The following is a 25610-nucleotide window of genomic DNA, read 5'->3' as shown; positions in this document are numbered from 1 at the left end:
CTTGGCAAGAAATTTAAATTTTTTTAGAGCGACATTTCTTAGGTCTTTTAAACTTAGTCGAATAGCAATTTGAAATAAGCGTTGTCTATCTAATGCTGTTGAATAGTATTGCAGCTAAAACAGAAATATAATTCCATAAATTTTTTTAACCCTAAATTTCTAAATGGTTCAACTATTAAATTACGGTTCAAGGTGAAAGAAGAGCTAAAGAAATTCTTTCATTCTTTTTTAGAAATCCAATTTTGCTATAATTTCATTTCCTGACGTCCTAGTCTTAGATAAGTTCAAACTTATTAAAATAGATTAAAGATAAGACCTGTGATGAATGATTTTAAAAGAACATTTATTCTTAAGTGAACTAAATGCGGAGAAGCAACAAGTTTTAAATTAATCTCGTTATGCAATTTATTGTTCCGGAATCAGTAAAATTGTACGACTTAGAAGATAGGGAGTTATAATTTGTTGAGAATTATTTAAACAACTGATCCAGTTCAGAAACATTCAAAGATAGTAATTTTATTGAAGCTGTTTGGTATATTATCTTAAATTCAGAAAAAAAATTCACTAAGTTAATTGGTGCTTTCTTCAGGGTTTCGAATAATTGGAACAATACTTCGATAGCTAAATACTGTTCAGTGTTTAAGACACTGAACTATCCATGTGAAGGACTGGGGTTTGATCCCCAGAAGTGGCTTTGAAGCTCACACAGTTTCAGATTGATGGGTACCAGTTTATTTGGGAAGTAAAGGCAGCCTGTGCGTATAATGCTGACCACATTGCCACACAACTATGCCGTTGGTCACGAAAATATGGAGCCTTAACCTCCAATGACCTCTTGGTCCACAACCGGCTGTTGCGAAAATGCTTTGCTTTAAATTGCGTCTTCAAATGTAAGTGCATTTATGTGAGCTATTCAAGTAACAAAATAATCTGTCTAAACTTTTCGCTTTATCATAGATTTTTTAATTTATATTTTATGCTGTACTAATCAACAAGGTGATCCATAACCAACGCTGTTAATTCATATTTTTGAAACCTTGTCAAATATGCAATCTAAGAAATCTACATATTTGGAGTATTAAATTTATATTTAAGAAAGGAAGAGTAAATTTTTTTTATCAAAGCTTGATGAATGATTAATAAGGATTTTTTAAAAAAAAAATTGATTCAAAAGAGTATTAGAAACCCGTAGAAGTTTCATCCAGCAGTTAAACTGGTTTTCCATAGCCACCTGTAGTTTGCGACTCCTAATAAGTATATTTTTTTAGTCTTCATCAATAATTCTAAAAATATGTGTTAAGGACAGTGAGTATGGAACATCTTGTACGTGGTGTCTAGTAGTAATTTTCCGTTCTTTATTTCTCATCCCATTTGTTTATTAAAAACAGTGTAGTTAGATCAGTTCACACGTAATGCATTTGTCACTAGATATTAGTTGAGCTTTGATAAACAAATAGTCACCATCATAATAAGTTCTGACAGTAAACATCGTAAAGGAAGTTTATCGGCATAAATATAATTTCTCAATCTTAGACATATACACCTTGATTGTTAGAAAATTTATTAACTATTTTTTAACTCATTTTTACAATTTGACCAGGCAGTTTAACACCTCAACAAATATTTACCGATATTCTGTTTTTCTACTCCAAAACCGTCACATGAGAGTTTCCAAATCGGGAAAAATTTATCATCATTTCTGATCGATCTTTAAATATTTGATTAGAAGGCTTTGATCAACTTTTATGGGTTTTCCTTTATTGCGGCCAACCATTTTTACGAGACAGCGAAGTAACATTCCAACTTATGTAAGTATTGGAACAGTTTCCCTGAAAGTAGAATAAATATTTCCTCTTTTTTTTTTGCCGTCTGGAATTTTATGCCACCAGCATAAAAAGAATTTTTATTTACTACTTACGTCTTGGCTCCTTTTTAGCAGCTTTCAGATTGACTTGATAGCCTTTGGTACTTAGGATTGGTGCCTTTGTGAATATGCATTTTCCTTCAAAATTTTCAAGATTCAAGTGATGTTTTCAATTGAAAAGTATAGTTCGTTTGGGAAAACGTAAACTACTTTATGTTTATCTTTTAGATTTTTATAAGTTGTCAAGATACTACAAGACTGAAACATTTTATTAAAGCAGATTCAACTTTATAACAGCCGAAGATTTTATTTTTTTAAAAACCGAAAAGTTGATATAGTTCGCCTGCGGGGAAAATTTAAAGAACTACAAAGATAAGAATTATTAGCAGTTAATTCAGTACTTTTTTGTCTTTCTTCAGTGTTAATTTTGCTATAATATAAATTACATATTGTGATATATTATTGTGATATATCAGCATTTTGAGTTTTGCCAACTGAAAATAAATTGAAGGTTCCGTTTCTTTTAATATGGGATGCATAGTGATATATATATTTTACTTTGATATATGTATATATTGTGATACATATGTACATATTGTGATATATGAACATACTGAGTTTTGCCAACTGAAAATAAATTGAAGGGGGGGGGATATTTTGTTGTTTTTTAATAAAATTGTCGTTTCAAATGTTCAAAAAATTTCATATGCATTGTACAAAACGCAAAATAAAAAAAGGTATCACTTTAAGTAACTTTTGTTCTAACTATCAGATTTTTACCAACGAAATGCGAATCTTAGTAGTTTAAAAGGGTGACCTCAATTATGTTAATTTAATAAATTGATGCTGACCTTTAACTATTACAAAGAAATAAACACAAAAACGAACATTCCCAGAATTAACATAACTTTTTTTTAATAGATTTTGATTTTTGACTTTCAAAATGGAGGATATCTGGAAATTATAATAGTTCCAGCAGGAAAGCTGTCGAAAGTTCCCCTTAACCTCTTCATTACCTCGGTTCACATACGTGGACCTTCGCTTCTTATCTTCTAAAAGCACGCCATTAGAAAATTTATAGTTTTACTATCACTGAAAAAATTCGTAAGCATTTAAGCTTTCTGGTGATTTCAATAGATGCAGAACATTCAAGTTATTTGGGTAGAATTCCACATAAGTAGAAGGGTTTTTCCAAAATTGACTATAAATCCATACGCTCGAAAATGTAAATATGTTTTAGATATTATATAATTTAGTTATTCTGAAAATAAATATTTTTCTTTTGAATAAATAGTTCTGTGATCTGTATGAAACTTTTAAATTTATATTTATTTAATAATGCAGTCAAGAATATGCAGGTCCATATGTGTATGACTGTGAAGTATTAAAGTGAAATCTCATAGTATTATAAGTATTTAATTTTATAGTTTATATTTAGATAATATTTTTATGTGTATTTTAATTTTTTAACATCAAGGTACATACATACATTTAATAACTTTGGAGTTTTTGTGTTTTTTCCCCATGATTTTGAAATTTTATCTCCAAGAATTAAATATTTTTTTATAATTAATATTAGATTCGTTTCAACAATTATTTATTTTGCGTGATTTGCATAATTAAAATCGTTTTGAAACTGAGATTTAATGCAATATTTCCTTTTACTTAAATTAAACATTGTAGTTTTTAAAATTTATTTTTTATTTTAATTAATTATAAAAATGTATTCATCAGTGTAACAATATGTATGTTTGTTCCTACTTTAGAATAGAAAAGAACAAAATATTTGAATTTACCATTTGAAGTATTTATATTATTTTTTTTAACCCTATTTAATAAAGTAATAAAAAATTGCAAAAAAAAACTATTAAAAATTATTTTTTACATGGGTAAACTAAATTTATAATTGTGTTCAAAGATTGTTCTATCTTCTATCTGTGAAAATTTTTGCTTAAAACATTCCCGCGATATGGTGAAATACGTAAAAAGTGCGGTTAACATTAAGGGACCCAAATTTTCGACCCCTCTGATTGAACTGTAGGGAACAGATTGTGGCTTTCCTTATGTTTTAATCTTGGCGAACAAAGGTATTCTTTGGTATTCTTTGGCCAAGGTTTTAATAGTCAAAAACTCAAATCCTTCGAAAAAAAAAGTATGTTTATTCAGAGAAACTAGTTTTTTGCTTGTTTGTCAGATTCCGTAAATTAATAAATATTTAACACTAATTAATAGTATATTTGATTTGAGGTTGCCCCTTTAAACCATTATGATTAGTGTTTAGTCATTGGAAATCCGATCATACAACAAAAGTTATTCAGAAAGATGTTTATTTATTTATTTTTTATTTATTTTTATTTTGCATATCATAGAAGAATGATTCTTACGTGTAATGAAGGGGTATAGTGAACTACTCCAAGAAACTTATATTCTAAAATAATTTAATTTTTATGAACTGTTGAGGCTTTAAAAGTTCGAAGGGCTGAAAGACGCATCTTAAAATAGAATACAGCAATCCAAAATTTCAAATAAAATGTTGACAATCATGACTTATAGATATGGAGAGCTGCTACACGAAAGAATAAAGCGTTTTTCTTGTTCAGAAATAACTTGAACATTGCTGTCTAATTTAATGTTTGGGGGATCAGAATTGGTCTCACAAAATTCAAATCATGCGATTTAACGTAATTAGATTTTTGTCTTTTATTTCTTCTCTTTAGCCCTGATTCTAAGGTAAGCCCACAAACCTACAATCTACCATGATTTAAAGGATAAAATTGAGTGTATCTTAAATATGCTGTTTCATACATAAACCCTCAGGGGCGGCATTATATCTAATGTTTTGTGGGTATCTCTTACTATTTATAATTATTTTAATTTTTTTTTAAATTATTGACAAATAAATTTATTTTGCAAGCATATTTCATAAAGAAACAAATAAATAAAATTACTTATGACATTCAGATTCTTTAAATACAATTCAATTTATAATGTAGGAACTGGTTTCTGCAAATTTTAGAAATCTGAAAACGAGTATAATTTTAAAAATTATTATGACAAAATAACGATGACCACCAATTAAATTCATGGAATAATTTAAAACGATACTCCCCATTTCCGTTTTTTATTTCATTTTTTATTTATTTATTTTTTTGTCATATTTAGAATTATTATTATATACGGAATTCAAAAAGTAAATTTGCTTTCATTTATTCAAACTCGTTTATCTAAGAATAATTTTTACAAAAAATGATTTATGAAATTTTGAAAAATTATTTATGAATTTGAAGGAAATAGAAATTTTTTCAGGTATATACAAACTTTCATCTTTTTTTGAAATGTAACGTAATTTAAAATGGCAGAACTAAACATGAGAACTAAAAATTCAAAAATACTATTTTTTTTAAAATGTTTTCTTCTTTTTCTGGAGCTATTATATATTTTTTTATAATCATTATTTATTTTTCACTTTCAATTCAACAAATATTTTTATTTATTTATATGGTGTCCAAAGAAACGTTATCTTAAATGACAAATTCCAATATTTGAAGTAAATCGGTTAAATTGAATCGAATCGAAATAAAAGAAAGAAATGCTTTTCGTACAACATATTTTATTCTCATATATTTATTTTTACTTACTATGGTTTATATTTGTTCGATATTTAGTTGACTGGAAGCTAGATACGAAAATTTTTACAATAATACTCCTTAATTTGTTAAGTGAAAATCTAAACTTGAAGCATTTTAAAAATTCTGAAAATGTATGTAAACTTATATAGAAAAATTTTTTTTTTTCGAAAATATATCAATTAATAAAAGGAAATTATTATTTATTCATATTATATATTAAAGCAATTAATGTGTCGTTCGCTCATATAAGAGAATTTATAACTTGCAAAGTCACTTTTCTCCAATGTGTTCGCCAAAAAATCTTTTTATTTATTGAGCACCGAAAAGATATTTCGAACTAAATTCGAAAAAAAACTATATATATAAATAAAATAAAATAATGAAATTCTTTATTTTTCATACCTTTTGCCTAGATGGCAGCACATTTCAGAATTAGAAATTTCACTACTAGGCAGTTCGAAATATAAACTGAATGTAGCTGAAAAACGGAGATTTAAAAGTAGATATTTTTCTTATGATTTCTTAGTATTTAACGAACGTAATCTGAAAAAACTTGAAACACGGAGAAAGAGTAATTAATAACTTGTTAGTATGTTGACATTTTTTAATTTTATTTTGTTTTGAGACTATATCTTGGTCACGCGAAACTCATAAGAAAGTGAATTATCTTCATAATATTTTAAAGGAAATCATTTGCTTGTGATATATATCAAATTGAGTATAAAAGTATTGTGTAATTACTTTTTCTCAACTTTACTCCTTCGAACTTTCAAGGTTATCTTGTGTTGCGCATTAATGCATGGTTATCTATATTGGCAAAAAGTGCTTTAGTTATCATTCCTCCATCATTTTTGATCATTTGTGTAACAACGAATTTTATTGACTCTGTGACTAAAGTAATATTATTGATGGAATTCCTCTTTAAACTAGTTCTATAACATTTTATTATAAATATACTTTTTATTATGAATTGATTTTGAATAAGTTTATAAAACTTATTTAAAATCAATTTTTTTTTACTCTGTTACCATTAGCTAATATATCTAAATTATAAAAAGTAGTAAGAAAAGTAAAGGTGGAAAATTTCGTTGCATAAAAGTGATAGTTAATATTTTTTATTTATTAATCTTGTTTATCTACCTTGTTTGAAGGCAACAAAAAATACTTTGACAAAAAATAATTTGATTTTAATAGGTGATTTCCACTCTTTTACAATTAGCTTATAAAATGCTTCTAAATACTAAAGTTAGTAGAGAAACTAAAGTGACTTACTTCATTATATAAAAGTGATTGATCTTGTTTTTTATTTATTAATCTGCATTTGAAATTACATTGTATTGAAGTTATGCTCTATGTTGTCTATCTTTGCTTTGAGCATGCAAATATTCATGTTTTTCCTTTTGATTAACAAATTAGCTTATAAAATGCTTCTGAATTAAGAAAATTAGTAGGAAGAGTAAAGGCGAAAAACTTCATTAGATAAAAGTGATAGTTCATATTTTTTATTTATTACTCTAGTTAGGAATTATGTTCAACGTTGTGTATCTTTGTTTTGTGTTATGTAAATATTTATGTACGTACATCTGATTAATTGTTATTTCTGTCTTTTTACAGATTAAATTACCATAACAGTATGTTTGCTGTCTTCTCTTATCCCAGTTTACAGACTTTAGGAAAGACATCCTTAAGTACAAACTGTATTTTGTCGCCTTATTCAGAAGTTACTAAACGCCTTTTGATTGATTCCTCTCTGTCATGTCAAGCACAGCATTATGCAAGAAGTAAGTAGTATTAATGTGTTTGCTACTGCTTGTACCTGTAGTGTTTTGAAAATTTGTCTCTATAAAACAATTTCTGATAAAAACACTTAGTTCTTTTATTGATAAAAATTATCATTAACTGATTGCTTTAAGAGAAAGAGGTAGCATATTAGTTAAAAAATTAAAGAATGGTTGCATAAATTCACCAAGAACATTTGACTTAAATACTTAAATTTGTTAATGGAAAAAGAACACAGTTTCAGGGCAATGTTATTTCAAACTAGAGAAAGGGAAGCGGAACGAGAGCAATTTTAAACTAGGAAAAAGTAGTTTAAGTGTTATGTAATTTCAAAATGGTTAGTTAGTGTAATGTTGTGGAAATCTTTAATTCATTCAAAAAGACATTTAAAAATGTCTTTTTTATTGTTTTGAAATAAAATTTCAGAAATTAATATCTGTGTGGTGTTAAAAAATATGATATATATTTCAAATATAAGTATATATGAAGAGCTTTGGGAGAAATAGGCTTTTTCCAGTGAAGAAATTGAGGAATCTCTTTTTAAAAAGTATCAAATATTAAAAAATGTTTTTTAACTATTTATAATTTCGATTTAGCTTAAAAAGTAGTTTAATTTCCGAGCTATTTTTTACATAATTTTTATATGAGTGAGAATTGAAAAGCAATAATTAGAAAGGAAAATAAGTTTTAATGAATTTTTTAAAGAAATTAAATCAACTGTTTCTTTCAATAATTTTTTGCAAAGAATTAGGGTAGAACTTAATTTTATAATGGTATAAAAAAACTGTTAAAACATCATATTCACAACTACAAATGGAATATTGCATTTGCAATTAGAATATTAATTTTTATAACCAAATGCTGTTAAGTATGAAGCATCTCTAAAATAACGTGCTAAAGATATTTCTAAATTTATTTTAATTAAAAGTCCCTAAGTGTATATATGAAATAACGGTGGATCCACACTGATATTTTTTAGTTAATTACGAGTCAAAACAGCATGATTAATGAATATATATATATAAAATAAAATTTTATTTTAATAATTTTTCTTCTTTTTTCATTAATCTTTATTATAATGTTTTCTCTATATTTTTAAATTGCTCTATGAGTTCTATATACTTGCAGCTTATGCACAGTAAATAAAACTTATTATTTTTCTTAATTTTCTTTGTTTTGCTCTCTTTTCTTTTTCTTCTCTTTTCTTTTTATATATATATATTTAAAAATAGCTTTTATCCTAATTATTAAAAATTATTACAATAAGTTATATAAATTTTAAAATTTTATGTAAAACAACTGCTAAAAATATCAAAATATTTTTTTTAAAATAAATGGTACAAAAAAAATTTTATAATCTTTTCTAACTTTATGTACCTTCTTATCATTTACATTTAAACTATTTTTATATTACTTATAGCTAAACAACTATTGACATTTTTAGTTTCTTCCATTTCAACCAGTTTTTTCAGTTTTATTTAATTTCTTCAATTTGTTCAATTTTCTTCTGGTTTTTTGCACTTTCTACTTGTTTTCTTTTGAAGTTTTTTCTGAAAGAAATTACGACCCTGTCTGAAAATATGGTATCCAATGAATATTATTTATCATCTGAAAATTTTTTTTCGTCTTTTCTTAGCTTCAATATTTTCAAATTAGTTCTTTATCGAATAATAAAAAGCTGGATTATTTATTATATAAAAAAAAAAAAACCTATGTTATTTTTAGTTGACTATTAAATGTTGATCTTTAAAGCTATTTATTAATTTAAACCTTTCTCTTTTTATTAATAAGAAAAAATACATAAAATGTTTGTTATTACAGAATAAAAATTAGAAATATTTTGGTCATATTTTAGTTGCCCTTAAAGCATCAATTTCATTAAATTGTCTATCTATTTAAAAAAAAACAATTAATCAAAATATAATGAGATTGTAATAATAAATACAATAATGAAATTATAAACCGTGTGAAAAGAACATATAAAACATGTAGTACTTATTCTTCAATTTATTCTATAATTTGCAACAAGTTATTTTTAATTAGTGTATTTTCATAAAATATTTATTTTTTTCTTTCTCTGCATTATGAACAGTTATATAATGATAATTACTTAAATTATGAGTCATTTTAACAGTTAAATAATGATAATAAATGTTTTGTCACCATAAATATTTTTCAATTTACTATATTTGTTTGGATTTTTGTATTTTAAAACTTTAAATAATAAATATGTGTTTGTATATAAATTTATTATCTCTGTAGTTAATATTTATAAATATACTTTTCTTGAAGTAAGAAATATTTTGGATCTTCATAATCAAGTACAGTATAATTTTGAATATTTACTTTTAATTTACTCTCTAAACATATGTTTACATTATTTGTTTACATCTCTGACTATATTTAGAGAGTGTTCTTGCAACTGTGTCTTTTATTTGTAAAGTTACTTATTTTGCATATCAATGACCTTTGAACTATCATCATATTAGTCCCAGTTGATTTTTTGCTGACTTCTGTCTGCATTTTAGTCTTTCTTTCATGTTTGTAACTCTTAGTGAGAGGCTGTCTAAAAATTGTTCTCTTTAAATTATCATGATTGCTACTAAAATTTCTATGTGTTGGATTATATCCACATCTTTTATATTATTTAACCCAGGTTTGTAATTGATTTACATTTAAACTTGTCATAAATGAAGTTTCATGCATTTGTTAATTATAGTTAGCAGAATTGGTAGTAAAATCTTTTTATAATATTGTCAATAAATGTTTTCTTTTTGATTTGATACTATCTGGGGGAAAAGTTTTTTTTCTTTCACTCTCTTAAATAAAGGGGAATAAAGTAAAGTTCCTTTTAAAATTTTTCACTTTTTTGTGATTAAAATTTTTATAAAAATTGTCTATCAAGTTTTTTTTTCTTTATCTACAATACAAAAAGTATTAATATTAAGTATTATGTGTAAAATAATAAAATGGGCAAATCAACATTACCTTATAAACTGTAATATAAAATAATATGTGTATAATCTCTCATATCAGCAACATTATTTGTAAAAAAACTAAGCAATGTCTATTGGAAATAATATAGAATCTTTGCATTGTGATTTATATTACTGAGTTAACATCTTTATACATAAATTTATTATTTTTATAGAAATGTGAACCATAATGTTTATTATATTTGTAAAATGTTAGTTACATTTAGAAACAAAATAAATAAATAAATCAAGAAAGAGACAATGATGAGTAGAGATTAAGTTTTATGATTGAGAGTGACACATTTACGTTTGTACTATAAGTGAAATATATTTCTTTTTTCCCCGTTTTCTTATTACAGATATGATCTTTAGTGCTTAAAAAGATCACCTCTTAATAGATGTTATCGAATCTTTGGTGATCTGAAATAGTTTTTATTGGATTAGCAAATTTAAATCTCAAAAGTTAAATTTTTATATATTTTTTTTTCTCCTTTAAAATTGTTAATTTAAAATGGTGTATGTATTTTATAAATTTTTTTTTGTTGTTAATGCTGAGATTTGTAAACATCTTTAAATTGTTTTTTAGAATCAAGCACAACAGAGCAGGCCTGGCAGAAAGTGAAAGTGAATCCTTTAGTACATTATATTAGGACTTTAAAATGGACACCCATTCCTCTTGGGTTAGGATTTGCTTTCATAGCTTATCAACAGTTCAGACATGTTAAGAAAAGAGAGACTGCAAAAATACTTTCTTCGCCCCATCCATCTGATTTATTAGCTTCAGATGTACATGTAAGATTTGATCTATGTTTTTTAGCTTTTATATTTAATTTAATTGAGAACCTTTAGTGAATTAGTGCAAGTTTTTAAGGCATGTATTGTTTTTCTGTAATAATATTGACAAGAATTAATTTGTTGTGACAAAAGGAAATCCTTTCTTTACTCATTCTAGGTAGACAGACTTAGAAGTTTTGATAGATTTAGTTAAATATTCAGATTTGTTTTAGAAGTTTTCATTGAATATTGTTGGTCTAATTTTTTTTTGATCAACTTATTTATAAAAGGTTTATGCGCATGCAATTTTTATTTAAATTTTACTTAATTTCATAACATAATAAAAATTAATAATTAAATTAATAATAAAGAGAGTGTACCCGAGAAAATATTTTCTGATTAATTAGTTTGATGTAAATGACAGATGCTTTATTTTAATAGTTTACTGTGTAGAAATAAATATTTAGTTTTATTTAATGAGTTTAATTTGCTTAGAACTTTGATGAATATGATTTTTTTTGTTTTGCTTACTAACAACATTGAGTTTATGAACTTGTGTTCATCTATAAATTGTATAATTAGCAGATTAATACTTTACTTCTCAATTTGAAGTAAACGTAGAGTTTTTAGTTATGAATATGTTGAGTTAAATGTATATTTGAATTACAATAAATTCTTAGCATTTTTTTTATTGTATTCTGCTGTGCAATGAAAAAACAACTTAAGTGCTTCATCATAGATTTTGAGAAAATTGGCTTAACAGCTATTTTCTCTATTGCTAATGTAGTAACATTAAATTCAAATTTCACATAACTAATAAAACAAAATTTATTTTTGGAAAAAAAGAAGTTTTTTTTACAATAAGTAGTTTATTTTATACAAAAGTGCCAAATATTTAAGAATCTCAAATTTTAACTTTTGCCGTTTATGTTGATTTTTGCATTGCTGCACAGCAGGATTGTTCTCTTTATCAACTTTTCTTACATCTATAATCTTTCTCTACATCTTCAATTTTCCTTAATCTTTCTTTTCATTCAAAGTATATGTAAAGCAATACAGATTTCTTTCATTCTGATTTTATATGATTATAAATGTGTAAAATGTTCAATTTTTTCTTTTAAGGTTTCTATGTATACAATGTTACCTCTTCGAGCTGCTTCACGTTTTTGGGGCTGGTTGCACAATTTTGATTTACCAAAACCAATTCGCAGACCACTTCTCAATGTATTTGTTTCTACATACAATTGTAATTTAAAAGAAGCTGTTATTGAAGATATTGATGCTTATAAAAGCCTTGGGGATTTTTTTAGTCGTCAATTGAAGAAAGAATATAGACCAATATATCCTGGAAAATGTCTAGTGAGTTATTTTTTTCAGTTACACATTGCTAATGAAATTAATTTTCTATAAAAAATGCTATTCTACACCATATTTTTACTTTGATTTCATTGACATTTTGCTTTCTTTTCCTCTTTGTCTTTGTAATTTTAATTGTTTTTAATGCTTTGGGCAAGAAAGAATTTTTAAAAAATTTAATTACCAATTACACAAAGTTTTTCACATATTATAGCAAACGTAATATAATGTTTTTGTGTAGTTTTTTCCCCTTCAATATCGAGAGTAAAAAAAAGGTGAATTCTTGAATTTCAAAAAGTAAAACTTATAGGGTATAAAATGTCTGTTATATATATATATACACATTTAAATTCCACTTTTATCCTCCTTAATGCTCTTCATCTTAATTTACACTTTTAATGTTTAAAACTTTACATTGTTACAAAAGTTTGCATAGTATAATTTACCTGTTTTATTACCAAATAGTAACAGTTATTCTTACATTCTCCCAACGAATTTATTGACAGTAGTACCAATAGAAGTATGATAAAATTAATTTAATTAATATTATGAAATCAATTTATGTTACCAACAACTTGTCTGGGCAGTGTAGGTGGACAGGGTGCAATTGTGACCACATAGCCTTAGTATCCATGACCATGGCCCTTCTTCTTCTTGCTTGAGCTTGTCAGTGGCACCTCTGCACATGTTGCATTTTGTACCATGCTCCAAGCCCAATTTTTCCTAGTTCCATTGTCTTGGGTCGCCTACTTTATTTATATAGTCTGACAGTCCCTTAATGGAATTAAGGTGAAGCTCTTTATGATATGGATTGCCTAAGGTAGTGAGGCGCGTAAGGGTGAGGGCATCACATTCGTATAGGATGTGATGTGCTGATTCTACCGCTTCACGGCATTTCTGACATGACCATGGCCCTACAACTGGTTGTTGCAAAAATGATTTATCTTTTAAACTTTCGTTTCAGATTTTGGGAACTATCTTATAATATTGCTTATTTTTGCAGCTAAATTATATTTGAATCAAATGCTTCACTAATTCCTATCTAGTACATAATATCAAACATTAATTTTTGCTACTTTTATTTATTTGATTGTATCCTGTTCATTTTACTATAATTAGGAAATTTTTTTTAAGGAATTTTATTTTGTCAATTTATTTAAAAATCAAAGTGCTCAAGCTATCAGGTTTAGTGAATATTGTCTTTATTTCTGCTTTAATAAGTAAAATACTTAATTATAATTACACATCTTTTAGACCAAAATTACTAAAGAACAGAACTTTTTTATTTCGTCAGGTCAGTCCTTCGGATGGTGAAATTTTGCATTTTGGCAAAATTGAAAATGGATTAATTGAACAAGTGAAGGGTATAACTTACTCTTTGAAATCTTTCCTTGGAATGAAATCCATGGATGCAGAAGATATGGTAAATATTAAGTTAAGCTTTTTCAATGAGAAAACAATTTTGATTATTATAATAGGATTAATTTGATTGTGTGTAAGCTTGCATATTTATAGTTTGGTATGCATAATGTTACTCACGCAGTAGTCTTTTTTGAATTTAAATAAAGAGTTGACTGAACTAAGATTTAATTTTATTTAATTTATAAAATTATTTATTTAAGTATAATTTGAATTTTTTTTTTAAATTCTTGCCTGAAAGTTTACTTTAAGATCTATGAGTGATCTCATTTTTTAAATGATACATAAAAATACTTGTTCTCTTGCTTATATTTTTTCTAAAAATGATTTATTTACCATATATTTTTGATACTGAATATCTTATTGCTTTTCATTATTTTTGATTGGATCAATTTTTGTTTTCAATAAATTATCTTTTAATAGTTTTTTTTAAAAATTATTTCTCTTTACAGTTAAAAAAATTATTAGAAATATGTTATTAATTTGAACAAAATCTATTAAATTTTGGATGATATATGAAGAATTATTTAGGAATTTAAAAACAAATATTAATAAAAACCACTACTGAACTGTACTCTTGTCCCTGTAATTTTTGTGTTACTGGATATGAAATGTTAGGACCCGAAATGTTAAAACTCTTTCCGACTAATTTATTTTTAAATCTTTTACAGGTCACTGATGAAAAATATCATAAAAGTCTGCTTCACAACAAAGACAATGTTTTGTATCACTGTGTTGTGTACCTTGCTCCTGGTGATTATCACAAATTTCATTCACCCTCAGAGTGGACCGTTCACCATAGGAAGCACTTTCATGGTAATTATTTCTGATTAATCTTTATTGTCTTTAAAAACCTGTTCATTGTTTCAATCTATTGAAATGTAAAATTATGCTTTTTGTAATTACAGGACTTTACAGGAAGTTGGAATTCGAACATAATTCTAAACATTCGAACATTATTCTTAACGTTTAAACATTATGCTTAATTTATTCTAACAGACCTTTATTTTTTATGAAACATTTTTTTCTCTGTGTAACTTCGTTCAATATGACTTCGGGGGAATTGTTCTCATAATGAATATAATTTTTAGTGCAAGTACTGCTAAATTCATGTTTTTTTAAAAAAAAGTTTAGTTGAAGTTTAATAACGGACAATGATTTTTATGGATTTTTAAATTTGGATACAATTTTTAGCCCAAAATTTTACAGTAGCAAAATTATTTTTGAATACATGGGGAAAATACGTGTAAAAATTTACCTTATTTTTCGTCGATTTTAAAATATTTTTAAATTTCACAAATTAAGTCTAAATTTTAATAAAATAGGTACCTCTCATAAAAACCTAGACATACCCCAGATTCAATTTACGCAGTTTTGTATGAAAATTTAGTAGCTATTCAGGTTTATTTAGGTAGTTTCAACAATTATGTGAGGCATGTGACCTTTTTTTAGTTAGTTTTCAGATAATTATTAAAAAAAGAACAGTATTCCATATTAAAGTATAAGAAATAGGTATTACAGTATTTTTTCAAAGATTTAGAATTTCTTCTAAAGTTAAGTTAGATTGATAGGAATATATTTACAGTTCTCAATGCAAAACTTGAAACTTTTTTTATGGACTTAACTACACATCATCTCATATGATCAAATCTTAAAACATTTTTTACTATTGTTATGTTTTTTCCTTCTTTTTTCATAACAAAAGTTTAATATATTTGTTCTATAATAGGTGAATTATTAAGTGTTCATCCTGGAATTGTAAGCTGGATTGCTGGACTTTTCAATATCAATGAGAGAGTTGTATATACTGGGGAATGGCAACATGGCTTCTTTTCACTTACTGCTGTTGGTGCTACAAATGTTGGTTCTATTAAAGTCTATTTTGATGAGGTACAGGATAGAAAATGATTTTTATTAATAATATGTTATGCTAAAGTACATGCTGCATGCTAAAAACATTATTTATTTATGTCAGAGAAAGTCTTTTGATTTAATTGTGTTTAATAAATGCACTTTTAATATTAAGGAATGATTTCTTCTAACAATAAAAATATTTTTAAAAAAATTAATGGGGCAAATTTGCAAATATTGTTTGGATCAATAATAATGAAATAAAAAAATTATGTTCTTTAAGTAATAAATGTATTTTTTAAAAAAAAATTCAGTGTACTAGCTTGTAAATGTTCAGTTTTTGGATTAATGAAGAGGTAATATAAAATGAATGCTAATACTAAAAAACTATTCATTTTAAAGTTGATGGCTATGCTTGAGTTCTTTGGATCTAACAAAAGTATCAATAACATTGATTAGTATGAAAATTTATTTTACTAGCTTACAATTGTTTATTTTGATTAAATTTGTTAATTGATTGTTCTAAAATAGCCATCTATTCTAATGGATAAATTAATTTATTTATCATATTCTTTTTTGAAAATTACAAATACTTAATTGTGCAATCCATAATTTTTTATTAATGATTTTTTATCACCATCCTAAAACAAACTTGTGCTTTTATTCAGATACAAGCAATCGTTTCCACATGATAGTCGTTGAAAGGACTAGACATAAAATTTATGTGTCCACTGGGGCAGGTAGCTTTCCACTGTTAAAAGAAGAAAATTTAAAAGATGTCAGCAGTTTTTGGTTGGCAAAATGAAACAATAAATAAAATAGATAATAATTTCTGGTACTAGAATAATATAAATAAAAAAGATTAATACTGATGCACAAGACAGAACATGCGAGTTCGAATTCAAAAAAAGGAATTTAGAATTTGAATATCCTGGATTCTGGTGACTCAGGGGATAAAGCGTTCGCCTTTGAGGTGAATCGGGTTCTAATCCCAGTAAGGCTGATCGATATGAATTCTGCAACTGGCTTGCCACAGTATTGAAGTAAAATATCCTCAGTGGTAGATGGATCATGGGTAGGAGTCCTCTTGCCGTCAGGCTAACCATCGGAGATTTTCGTGGTTTTCCTCTCCATGTAATGCAAATGCGGGTTAGTTCCATCAAAAAGTCTTCCTTGAAGGCAAATTTATTCCAATACTTGATCCAGGAGTTCCCTTGTCTTCTGGATTAGGTTCAAAATTACAAGGCAACGCCGTTGAACATTAGTAGTCATAAACCCAAAAGTTGGGTTGACTGTTCTAACCACGGTTATTAAATATAAAATAAAACATCCTGGGTCCTAAAGATTCTTAGTTTCCAAGTCTAGCATAATCACTTGAATACAATTATAAAAGTTTCTTAAAACTGTTATGGTACTTTATTTTGTGAAAATATTATTAACTTTTTGAATTAGTAAAAATAATGACACAATTATTTTTCAGACTCTTCAAACAAATCAGAAGAAGTGTGTGAAAGGTACATTTGAAGAAAAGCATTTTAATCCTCCAGTAAACATGACTGAAAAAGGTCAACCCTTTGGTGAATTTAATTTAGGTTCTACTATTGTTTTAATTTTTGAAGCACCCAAAGACATTACATTTAACATTGCAGCTAGACAAAAAGTAAAATATGGTGAACTCATTAGTCTATGTAATAATTTTCAATCATCTTAAAACAATTACTTCATACTATTTAAATGAATCATATCATCAGTTTTGAGAGTGTTAGCTACATCTTTTTGAAATGAAAAACTCATTAAAAATGTATATGAATTTCTTGAGTTTACTTGCTTTCAAGGTTGGCAAAAAATCATGATTTTCCCTTTTTAAAAAAATATTTTTTTCTTCCTATCAAATTGCTGATAAAAAATATTAGTAATGCTTAATACTATTCTAAAATAATATTATAATTAAAATATTTTATGTTTCCTACTAAAATGCTTACAATTAATTACTCACTAGAAACTAACCACTGCGTAAAATCATAATAATTTTCATTTAAGTTTAACACCCATATGAATTGCAATTGAATTTCATTATTAATTTACACTAACTACATATTTAAAAACACTTGTATTTAAATAAATTTGAAGCAAAATGGACTTGATTAAAACATGTTTTTTTAAGGTTAATTATTTTAAAAATAGATAGTGAGAATTTATAATTTAAAAATTTCATGCTACTTAAATCTAAAAAAATCCCCTTAAATCTAATTAAATTCAGCTTTTTTATTTATTATTCAATGTTGATTATCAAATAATATTTTAAAATAAATTATAATAAAAATTACAACTTTAAAGATACGGTAGAGCAGCGATTATCCAAACCCTTATTATCTGAATGTCCAACTATCCAAACTATGTCAGAATTCGTTTTTTAAAATTTTTTTTTTTTTTAAAGTTAAGATACTTTCAACTTATCGAAACATTTTCTAAATTTAGAAGAAAAAGTAATAACCATTACATCTGAATACCATATTTAATTTACAACCTTTTTTAGCAGCTTTTTTATAGTAGCCATGTTATATTATACATGTATACATACATACATGTATTGTTATACAGTTAAACCTACATACCCCTGTAGCTCTCTTCAACTGAAAATTATCTTCCAAGAATGCGAGCTTCATTTTGATAGTCTACAATGGTTGGAATGCGGAAGAAAATAAAGAAAAATGTGATAAAATCAGTAAATTACAAAAAAATTTTAAAAAGCCTAAAGATGATTTAAAAAAAATTCAAAATGAAAAAAATAAATAAATAAATGAAAAATACTTAAAAATTGAAAGAAAAAAAAACTTTTAAACATGCCAGAGCTATTTTAGACAGTACTACCAGTCCTAAATCTGGAAAAAGTGTGAAGGGAAGTTATAATAATCATTTAAACTAGATTTTAAACAACTTTCCAATTATCCAAACCACTTTCGGTCCTGAGCAGTTCAGATAATCAACGCTCTATTCATAAACTATATTGTGTAAAAAATTAAGTGATTTAAATCGCAATTTAACTCATGATTTGTATCAAATGCCGACCTTGCATGCTTTTGGTGTAAAATTATGTAAATTATTTTTGGAGCATCTTATTAGGTAAAATTGGGAGCACTTGGATGCTGTGAATCACTTTTGGGTCAGTAAAATTCACTTTTTTTATATTTATTGTCGTCAAATGACTGAAATTTTCATTCTCTACATATTTTTGTAAACTCATATTGTATGTGCCATCGCCTTAGCTCATCTGTGATATGTACAAGTGTTGTGTCTTTATGCTTGCCTAGTCGTTGAAAATGAATTTGAAAAAAAATAATAATTTTGTGTTGTATTTCAGTTTTGTCACACAAAATATTTGTGAAGTTTGTTGAAATATTGTTAAATTTAGAAATTTGTTTTGTGTTGTATTGAAGAAGGTGTCACATCTCAGTGAAAATACTTTTAATTTGTTAATAATTAATTAATTTGAAATTAATTAATTATTAACAAATATTAATTAATTTGATTTAAATTAATTAATAAATTTTTTAATAATAATTAATTAATTTAGCAAAATTAATTAATTAATTCCGAAATTAATTAATTAATTTTGGAATAAGCATGCTTTTTATGCAGCAAAAATCAAAATGCAATGTTGCACCACGTTTTTAATGTTAAAAGTTTGACAATTATATGCCTCAGTTAATAATATTCTAAAACTTTGATTACCTGTATCTGTATAGTTAATTGGCCTGAATGTTAAAAATGCTGGAAATAATGATTTCAAATGTAATTTAATTTTTTAAAATAATTATTTTTTTTAAATTCATTATTGTATATATTCTGGTTAAAGTTTATTAAAGAAAATCATTTAGGATAGTTTTTTTTATGATCAAAAATGAATTTAGAAACTGAATTTTTATTCCTTTTGCTTTGTTATCTTGGTAACAAAGCAAAAGGAATAAATGCAAAATTTTAATAAAATATTGTTTTAGTATGTTTGGATAAGGATTTCAAATTTTAATAACATATAACATTTATTCTATTAAGTATATTTTACATAACTAATTGGGTAAATAATTTTTTATTTATTTTTTAAGAAAAGTATTTTTTTAGAATAATAAAATTTCTGGCTTAAATTTATTTTTAAAATTTTAGTTCAGTTACTTCTTTTTGTTGCTCGTCATTATTTCATTTAATAATGAAAAGTATTTACTTTTGATGCTTAAACAAATACTAATTGTGCATGTATATTCCTGTTTCAAAGGCCAGAATAATTTTTGTATGCATTTCTTACTGTATATATGCATGAAAGGTTTAACTAAGGAAACAAAAGAAGATGCTCTTCTTAAACCTTTTTTAATTTTCTGATCTTCTTGTTGCTACAAACTGTTTTAAATCCTGATACTTTCATTAAATTTTAATAAGTGGCTTTTTAAAAGATACTATTTTTTTAAACAAATTAATTTCAGCTTCTATTTTAATTCATTGAGAAAATGTTTAGCGTATTCTTTGAGTTGTTATATGTTATTTTTGTTTGTTAATTAATATATATGCTATTATCATATAATATTAATATATGATAATAGCATATATATTAATTTTAAGTGTTTATGATTTTTTAAAATTCTTTTTTACTAGTTTCTCTTGACAGGTGAAATTAGAAATTTTTACTCTTTGAATTAAAGTAAAAAGAACTAAATTTGAATTCCTGCTTCTTTTTTTTTAATGATTATTTTTGTTGCCATAATAAAACCATTAACAATAATCTATTAATTACAGTGACACTTGAAAATGAACTCAATTGTAATACGAATTATAAGTTATGTGTAACTAATCATAATCGAGTGAGTATTTAGTTCATCCGTAATTTTGAGATTATTATGATAATTTTTATGAAAATATTAAAAAAAAAAAAAAGGTTTTTGTTAATAACAAAATTTTTAAACAGTTCTTATCTTTTCAATCTAACAATTATTTTCTTAAAATTATTTTTTTCAATTAAATATATTTACACAGAGAAAATACTATGATCTATGTAAAGTGTATCTGCTGTAAATACTTTTCATTTGAATATTTTGTTATTTATTTCATTGTTGATTAAATGAATATTTAATATGCAAGAATCAAAAGAAACAAAAAAAGAGTATTTTTTTTTGTTTTTGTTTAAGCTTTATTATTTGAAATTTTAGTATAGTTTTTATTAATGATCATTAAATCAATTTGCTTGTGAACGATTTTTAAAAAAAATTTAATTTTAAAGTTTAATTTTTATCAAATATCAAAGTTGTTGTTTTCTTGTAGTGAAAATTGCCTTTACCAATAAGTAAAAGTGGTTCAGAAACTAACAAATTGGTGTACTATTTTACACAGATGTTTAACATTGTAATATTGAATATTTACACTCATGGCTTTGAGCATTTTGTGCTTTATAATTTCAGCAAAAGCCTGGGCTTGCACCAAAACTTGTTTGTTTATCGTTTAATACGAAGAAAAAAGGTCTTACCTTTTTGAATTTTAATTATGCCCCCCAGCATTCATCATGTTATGCAAACTCTTAGGTTAAGATTTTTACCACTTGCCTCTTAATTAAAAAACGGACTAATCAGAAATATAACTTAAGAAAAATTAAACTTTACTCAAATATATAACTTCCAAAATATAACTTCAGCTTCTCATATTAGACAGTTTTTAATGCATTAAGAGATGTTTCATTTATATTAAGTTGTGTTAATTATTACCATGTGTATATTTTCCATACAATTTTGTGTAATAAAAATAAGTGCTTTTAAACACATTCTTGAAAATTATGTCTCGGTTTAGTGAGCAGCTGTAGCATTAGCTTTGCTTATACAACTGAATGAAGTAAATGTTATTATTTTTATTTCAGTTCTCGATTTACCGGTTTTGTTTTCTAGTATTTGCTCAAATATGTTTTTTTTTTCTTTTCTTGTTATAAATTATATAGTAAGCATTAAACAGTATCATTAGATTTTCCTTTTTTTCAGTATTTTTACTGAATTTAGTTTTTTTTTTTGTTGAGGAAAGTTTCTTTTTGTGTTTAAAAAACCCTTTTAATTCATTAATTCACTTTAAGTTTATTAATTGCACATGTGTTGACGAACATGCTATTTTAGAGCAGTATGATCCATGTTTAATGAGAAGCTCTGGAAGCTTTCCGAATCTGCTTGCTTGCTGAATCTGAATTCTAGGTTGATGCAAAAAATTTTCTTCCAGATATTTTTAACTGGGAATTGAAAATATGTATTTTTGTAAGAAATAACACGATTGAATGTTGATGTTTAGCTTTATAAAATTTTGTTTAATTTTTGTTGTAAAGTACTTTAAGTATTAATTAAAGATGTTTAATAATTTTAAGTATTGATAAGTGATTTTTTTTTTCAAAAAAGTTTTTCTTTCTTTTTGTTGATATTTTATGCTTTAAGTGTTTTTTAAAGCTCTTCAGTGAAAGTAAAAAAAAAAAAGCCGCGAGTGTCTTAAACTTGAGGCAGAGCTTTAATTGAAACTATAAGTACTACTGAGCCATAAATTATAATCTGGGCTTTAGAATAGGCAAATAACTTAAATATTTTAAAAATCATTGAACTTTTTTAAAAATTGCTAATTTAGGGATTTTTTTCATCTAGATAAAAATTATCAAAATGAATAATTCTCACCTTTTTGCAAATTAGATCTTCAAAAATTTTGTTTACACGAAACGGTGGCGTTTCTTCATTGTGGTGTTTTGTGCCATTTTCAGAATTAGTATGGAGGACATTGACTGAAAATAGGCTTAAATTGACCTAATAGTCATGAACAACTGATTCAAATAGCATCGTAGTTTTGAAAATAGCATATTATTCCACCGGCTGAAAATAGGCTTAAATTGACCTAATAGTCATGAACAACTGATGCAAACTCATATTAGTTTTGAAAATAGCATATTATTCCATTAGCTGAAAATAGGCTTAAATTGACCTAATAGTCATGAACAACTGATGCAAACTCATATCAGTTTTGAAAATGGCATATTATTCTATTATTTACTATGAAGATTGTTATTGCATTTTGGAAAACAGCCTTTAATCTGAGAAAGGGGGGAGTTGCTTACTAAAAGAGTACACTCTTAATCCACTTATAATATTCTCTATAATAAAAGTCTATTTTCCACATTAGATGTGGTATTATATGTAGGTTCCTTCTGTGTTTTTATTTTAATTGGATAACATGTTTGAATGCAAGATGGGTTGGAATCAGTGTTTTCAAATTGTCATAATTAGTAAAGAGAAGAAAATTGTATATAATAAATTGAAATTTATTTGTTTCTGAATTAAGAGTTAAATGAACATTTTATTTGACTTAAAATGAAAAAGCAAGTTTTTGACTTTGCAGCTGTGATGTGCATTTCGTATTAAGAACCAGAGTTCCTTCCTTTTTTTTGTAGTAGTTTACATCTTTATAAAAGTTGACTGCTGAAGCTATTGTTATCTAGTGCGAAAGATTCGAATTCAAATATATTGTGACTACTAGTACTTGTCCTAGTTTTATGTGAATATGACTTAAATTTCATTTGTTTTAATTATAGTAAGTATATGAATTTAAGTTTTTATTAATTACATTTTTTCCCTCTTTTTTTTAAAAATGAAAGTGCATGATTGTTGTTTTCAATAAAAAAGAAATTGATTTGAATCTTTTGTGTATTTTTACAATTTTGTGAATAATGTTACCTAATGTGCACATTTATATTTTTTATTTATGTTGATACATTTATAACTGACATTTGATTCATTCCTTTTTTGATAAGGAAAGATATGTATTCACTAAGTGAAAATAAAATGTCTGCTAAATTTTGTTGAAGCATTATTTTTCTCTCAGAACTTCCTTTCATTCAAACACTAGGCCTAAATATTATAAGATCTATACATTTGAGCTGGGAGGGGATGCATTATTTTTGTACTCTAATTCTAACGAAGATTTCGAATATTAAAGAAACTGATACAAAAATTTTAAAAATCATTAATTTCTTCTACAAAATGATTTCATTCTTTACTGTTCATTAATTTCTAATTACTAGTCCTGCCACATATAGAAGCACGCATTAAGCAATCATAAAATATAAATGAAGTAATTTTTTATTTTTTTCTTCAAATTCTAAATTATTTGGTTAAGAAAATTTCATGCACCAAGTTTTACTAAATTGAACTTATATGGAAGAAAATTTCTCCAGAAAAAATGAAAAAGCGGTACAAACTTTTTATAAAAATGACTATAACTTAACCAGATTTCTAATTTAAATTAAATATTAATTCATTATTTAGATGAACCATGAAGGTAAGTGTGTAAGATATAAAGAAAAAAAAACTTGCTTTTAATCTTAATTTTAAGTTTACAAATGAGCTAATAATTATCATTTACTCTTCTAGGCTGTATCTTTCACAATATGTAAAATGCAAAATTGCCTTAAATCATAATTGAAATTATATAGCACGTTATATAGCGTTTTAGAATTTTAATGGGTTTTAAGTCTCAAAACTATGTAATTTTGTACTGAGCATTTTTTGAAAAATAGTTTATTATTGCACCCTTGTCTGTTTCTAGATTTTTAATATATATCTTTGTTTTTGCGTAACTAACGTTATAAGAAATTTTTAGCATGAGATAAATTAGTTTAATCCATTTTAATAACAAAATAGTAAATTTTAAAACATCTAAAAACATTCAACTGTAAAGTATAAAATTGCTATCCGCACAATTTATGTTATACGCTTTTAAAAAGCCATCTATTATCTGAAAATCTTATTTCTCCAAATCAAATTGAGGCAAGCTTTCAAATTCCAACGGTATAGTGCTGAATAATAATGACACTCTATCAACTTAAAGTTTGTTAAGAACAAACATTAAAAAACGAAAATCAGAAATTTCTCCTAAAATCCCGAGATGACGTGGGAGCTTCGTTAAAACTCTTTTAAGTAATTTAAATAAAAGAAGTTACTAGATAAAAATTTAGTACAGATTTAACTTTGACTTCATGTTTTTTGTGTGCTCTAAAACAAAATTTAATGAAAAAAATTCGATAATATTTTCTAAAATAGCTAGCAAAATAAAGAAAATGTAATAAACAATAAAAAGACGAATTTTAAGACACTGTAATTTCTCTAAAATTTTTTTTTGACATTATTAATTTCAATTTAAAAACTAAATAATTAAAGGAATGTAATATGTTAAATTTTAAGTCGAACTTCAATCAATTTCTTATTTGCTTATCTCATTAAGAAAAAAAAGCCTGTTGTTATGACCAACTTATATATTTGCTAAAATACAAATTACATAGTACAGATTATTTTGTATGCCTCATCTTAAGTAGAATTTTTTTTATCACTTTGCGCTATACAGTTATTTATCATTATGAAAGACCTATATTTATGCAAAAATGATTCATATACTTTTATTTTTAATTAGTTTGTTTTATTTTAAATTTTATTTTCTTAAAAATATATAAATTTAAAAAAAGTTAAAAACCGCTACAAAAAATGTTTATAATTTACAGCACCTGATTAATTCTAAAAATAATCCATGAATTCTTATGTTGCATGTTGCTGTATCGTGACGTGGGCGACGCTGCTCCACCGCCGTGGCTCCGCCACAGGTTCCCACTGGGTAACGAGAAGAGAGTAGCAGTTCTGGCACTCCTGGCCAATGGGACAATACATCCTAACTGCCTGCCATTAAAAATATATATATATATTTTAAATAACTGCGGTTATTCACAAAATTTAAAAATTTTTTCCGGAATTTATTGACGGCACTTTTAAGAGCTCATTGTATTAATCGTATCTCAACACCAAAAATGAATTCAACTACTTTACCCAAAAACGGTGTAGTGAAACATTAACTATCTTTGGTGTTTCACTACGCCAAGTGTTATTGAAAGACCAAGCGTGATTTTTATACTACTTGGTA

At 25.6% G+C, this 25610-nt stretch overlaps 1 protein-coding gene across 5 annotated transcripts in view; it reads left to right on the top strand.

Annotated features, from left to right (window-relative positions):
* The window catches only part of LOC107440746 (phosphatidylserine decarboxylase), a 70525-nt gene extending 47028 nt beyond the window's left edge, over nt 1-23497 (top strand). The window contains exons 2-9 of one of the 5 annotated variants that reach the window (XR_011636581.1): nt 7108-7274; nt 10834-11039; nt 12144-12380; nt 13672-13800; nt 14468-14612; nt 15526-15686; nt 17128-20169; nt 20240-23497. Coding sequence is in view for 4 of the 5 variants with exons in the window: in XM_016053756.4 (XP_015909242.1) it covers nt 7108-7274; nt 10834-11039; nt 12144-12380; nt 13672-13800; nt 14468-14612; nt 15526-15686; nt 17128-17358 (1276 nt within the window). In the remaining variant the exon portion in view is untranslated. The other 4 variants (XM_043038730.2, XM_016053758.4, XM_016053757.4 and 1 more) reach the window with 4 other exon arrangements.
* The last annotated feature ends 2113 nt before the right edge of the window (nt 23498-25610 follow it).

This window comes from Parasteatoda tepidariorum, chromosome 4, assembly GCF_043381705.1.
Source record: "Parasteatoda tepidariorum isolate YZ-2023 chromosome 4, CAS_Ptep_4.0, whole genome shotgun sequence".
NCBI lineage: Eukaryota > Metazoa > Arthropoda > Arachnida > Araneae > Theridiidae > Parasteatoda > Parasteatoda tepidariorum.
The sequence above is the reverse complement of the archived record's forward strand: the minus strand, read 5'-3'. Positions and strand labels throughout refer to the sequence as shown.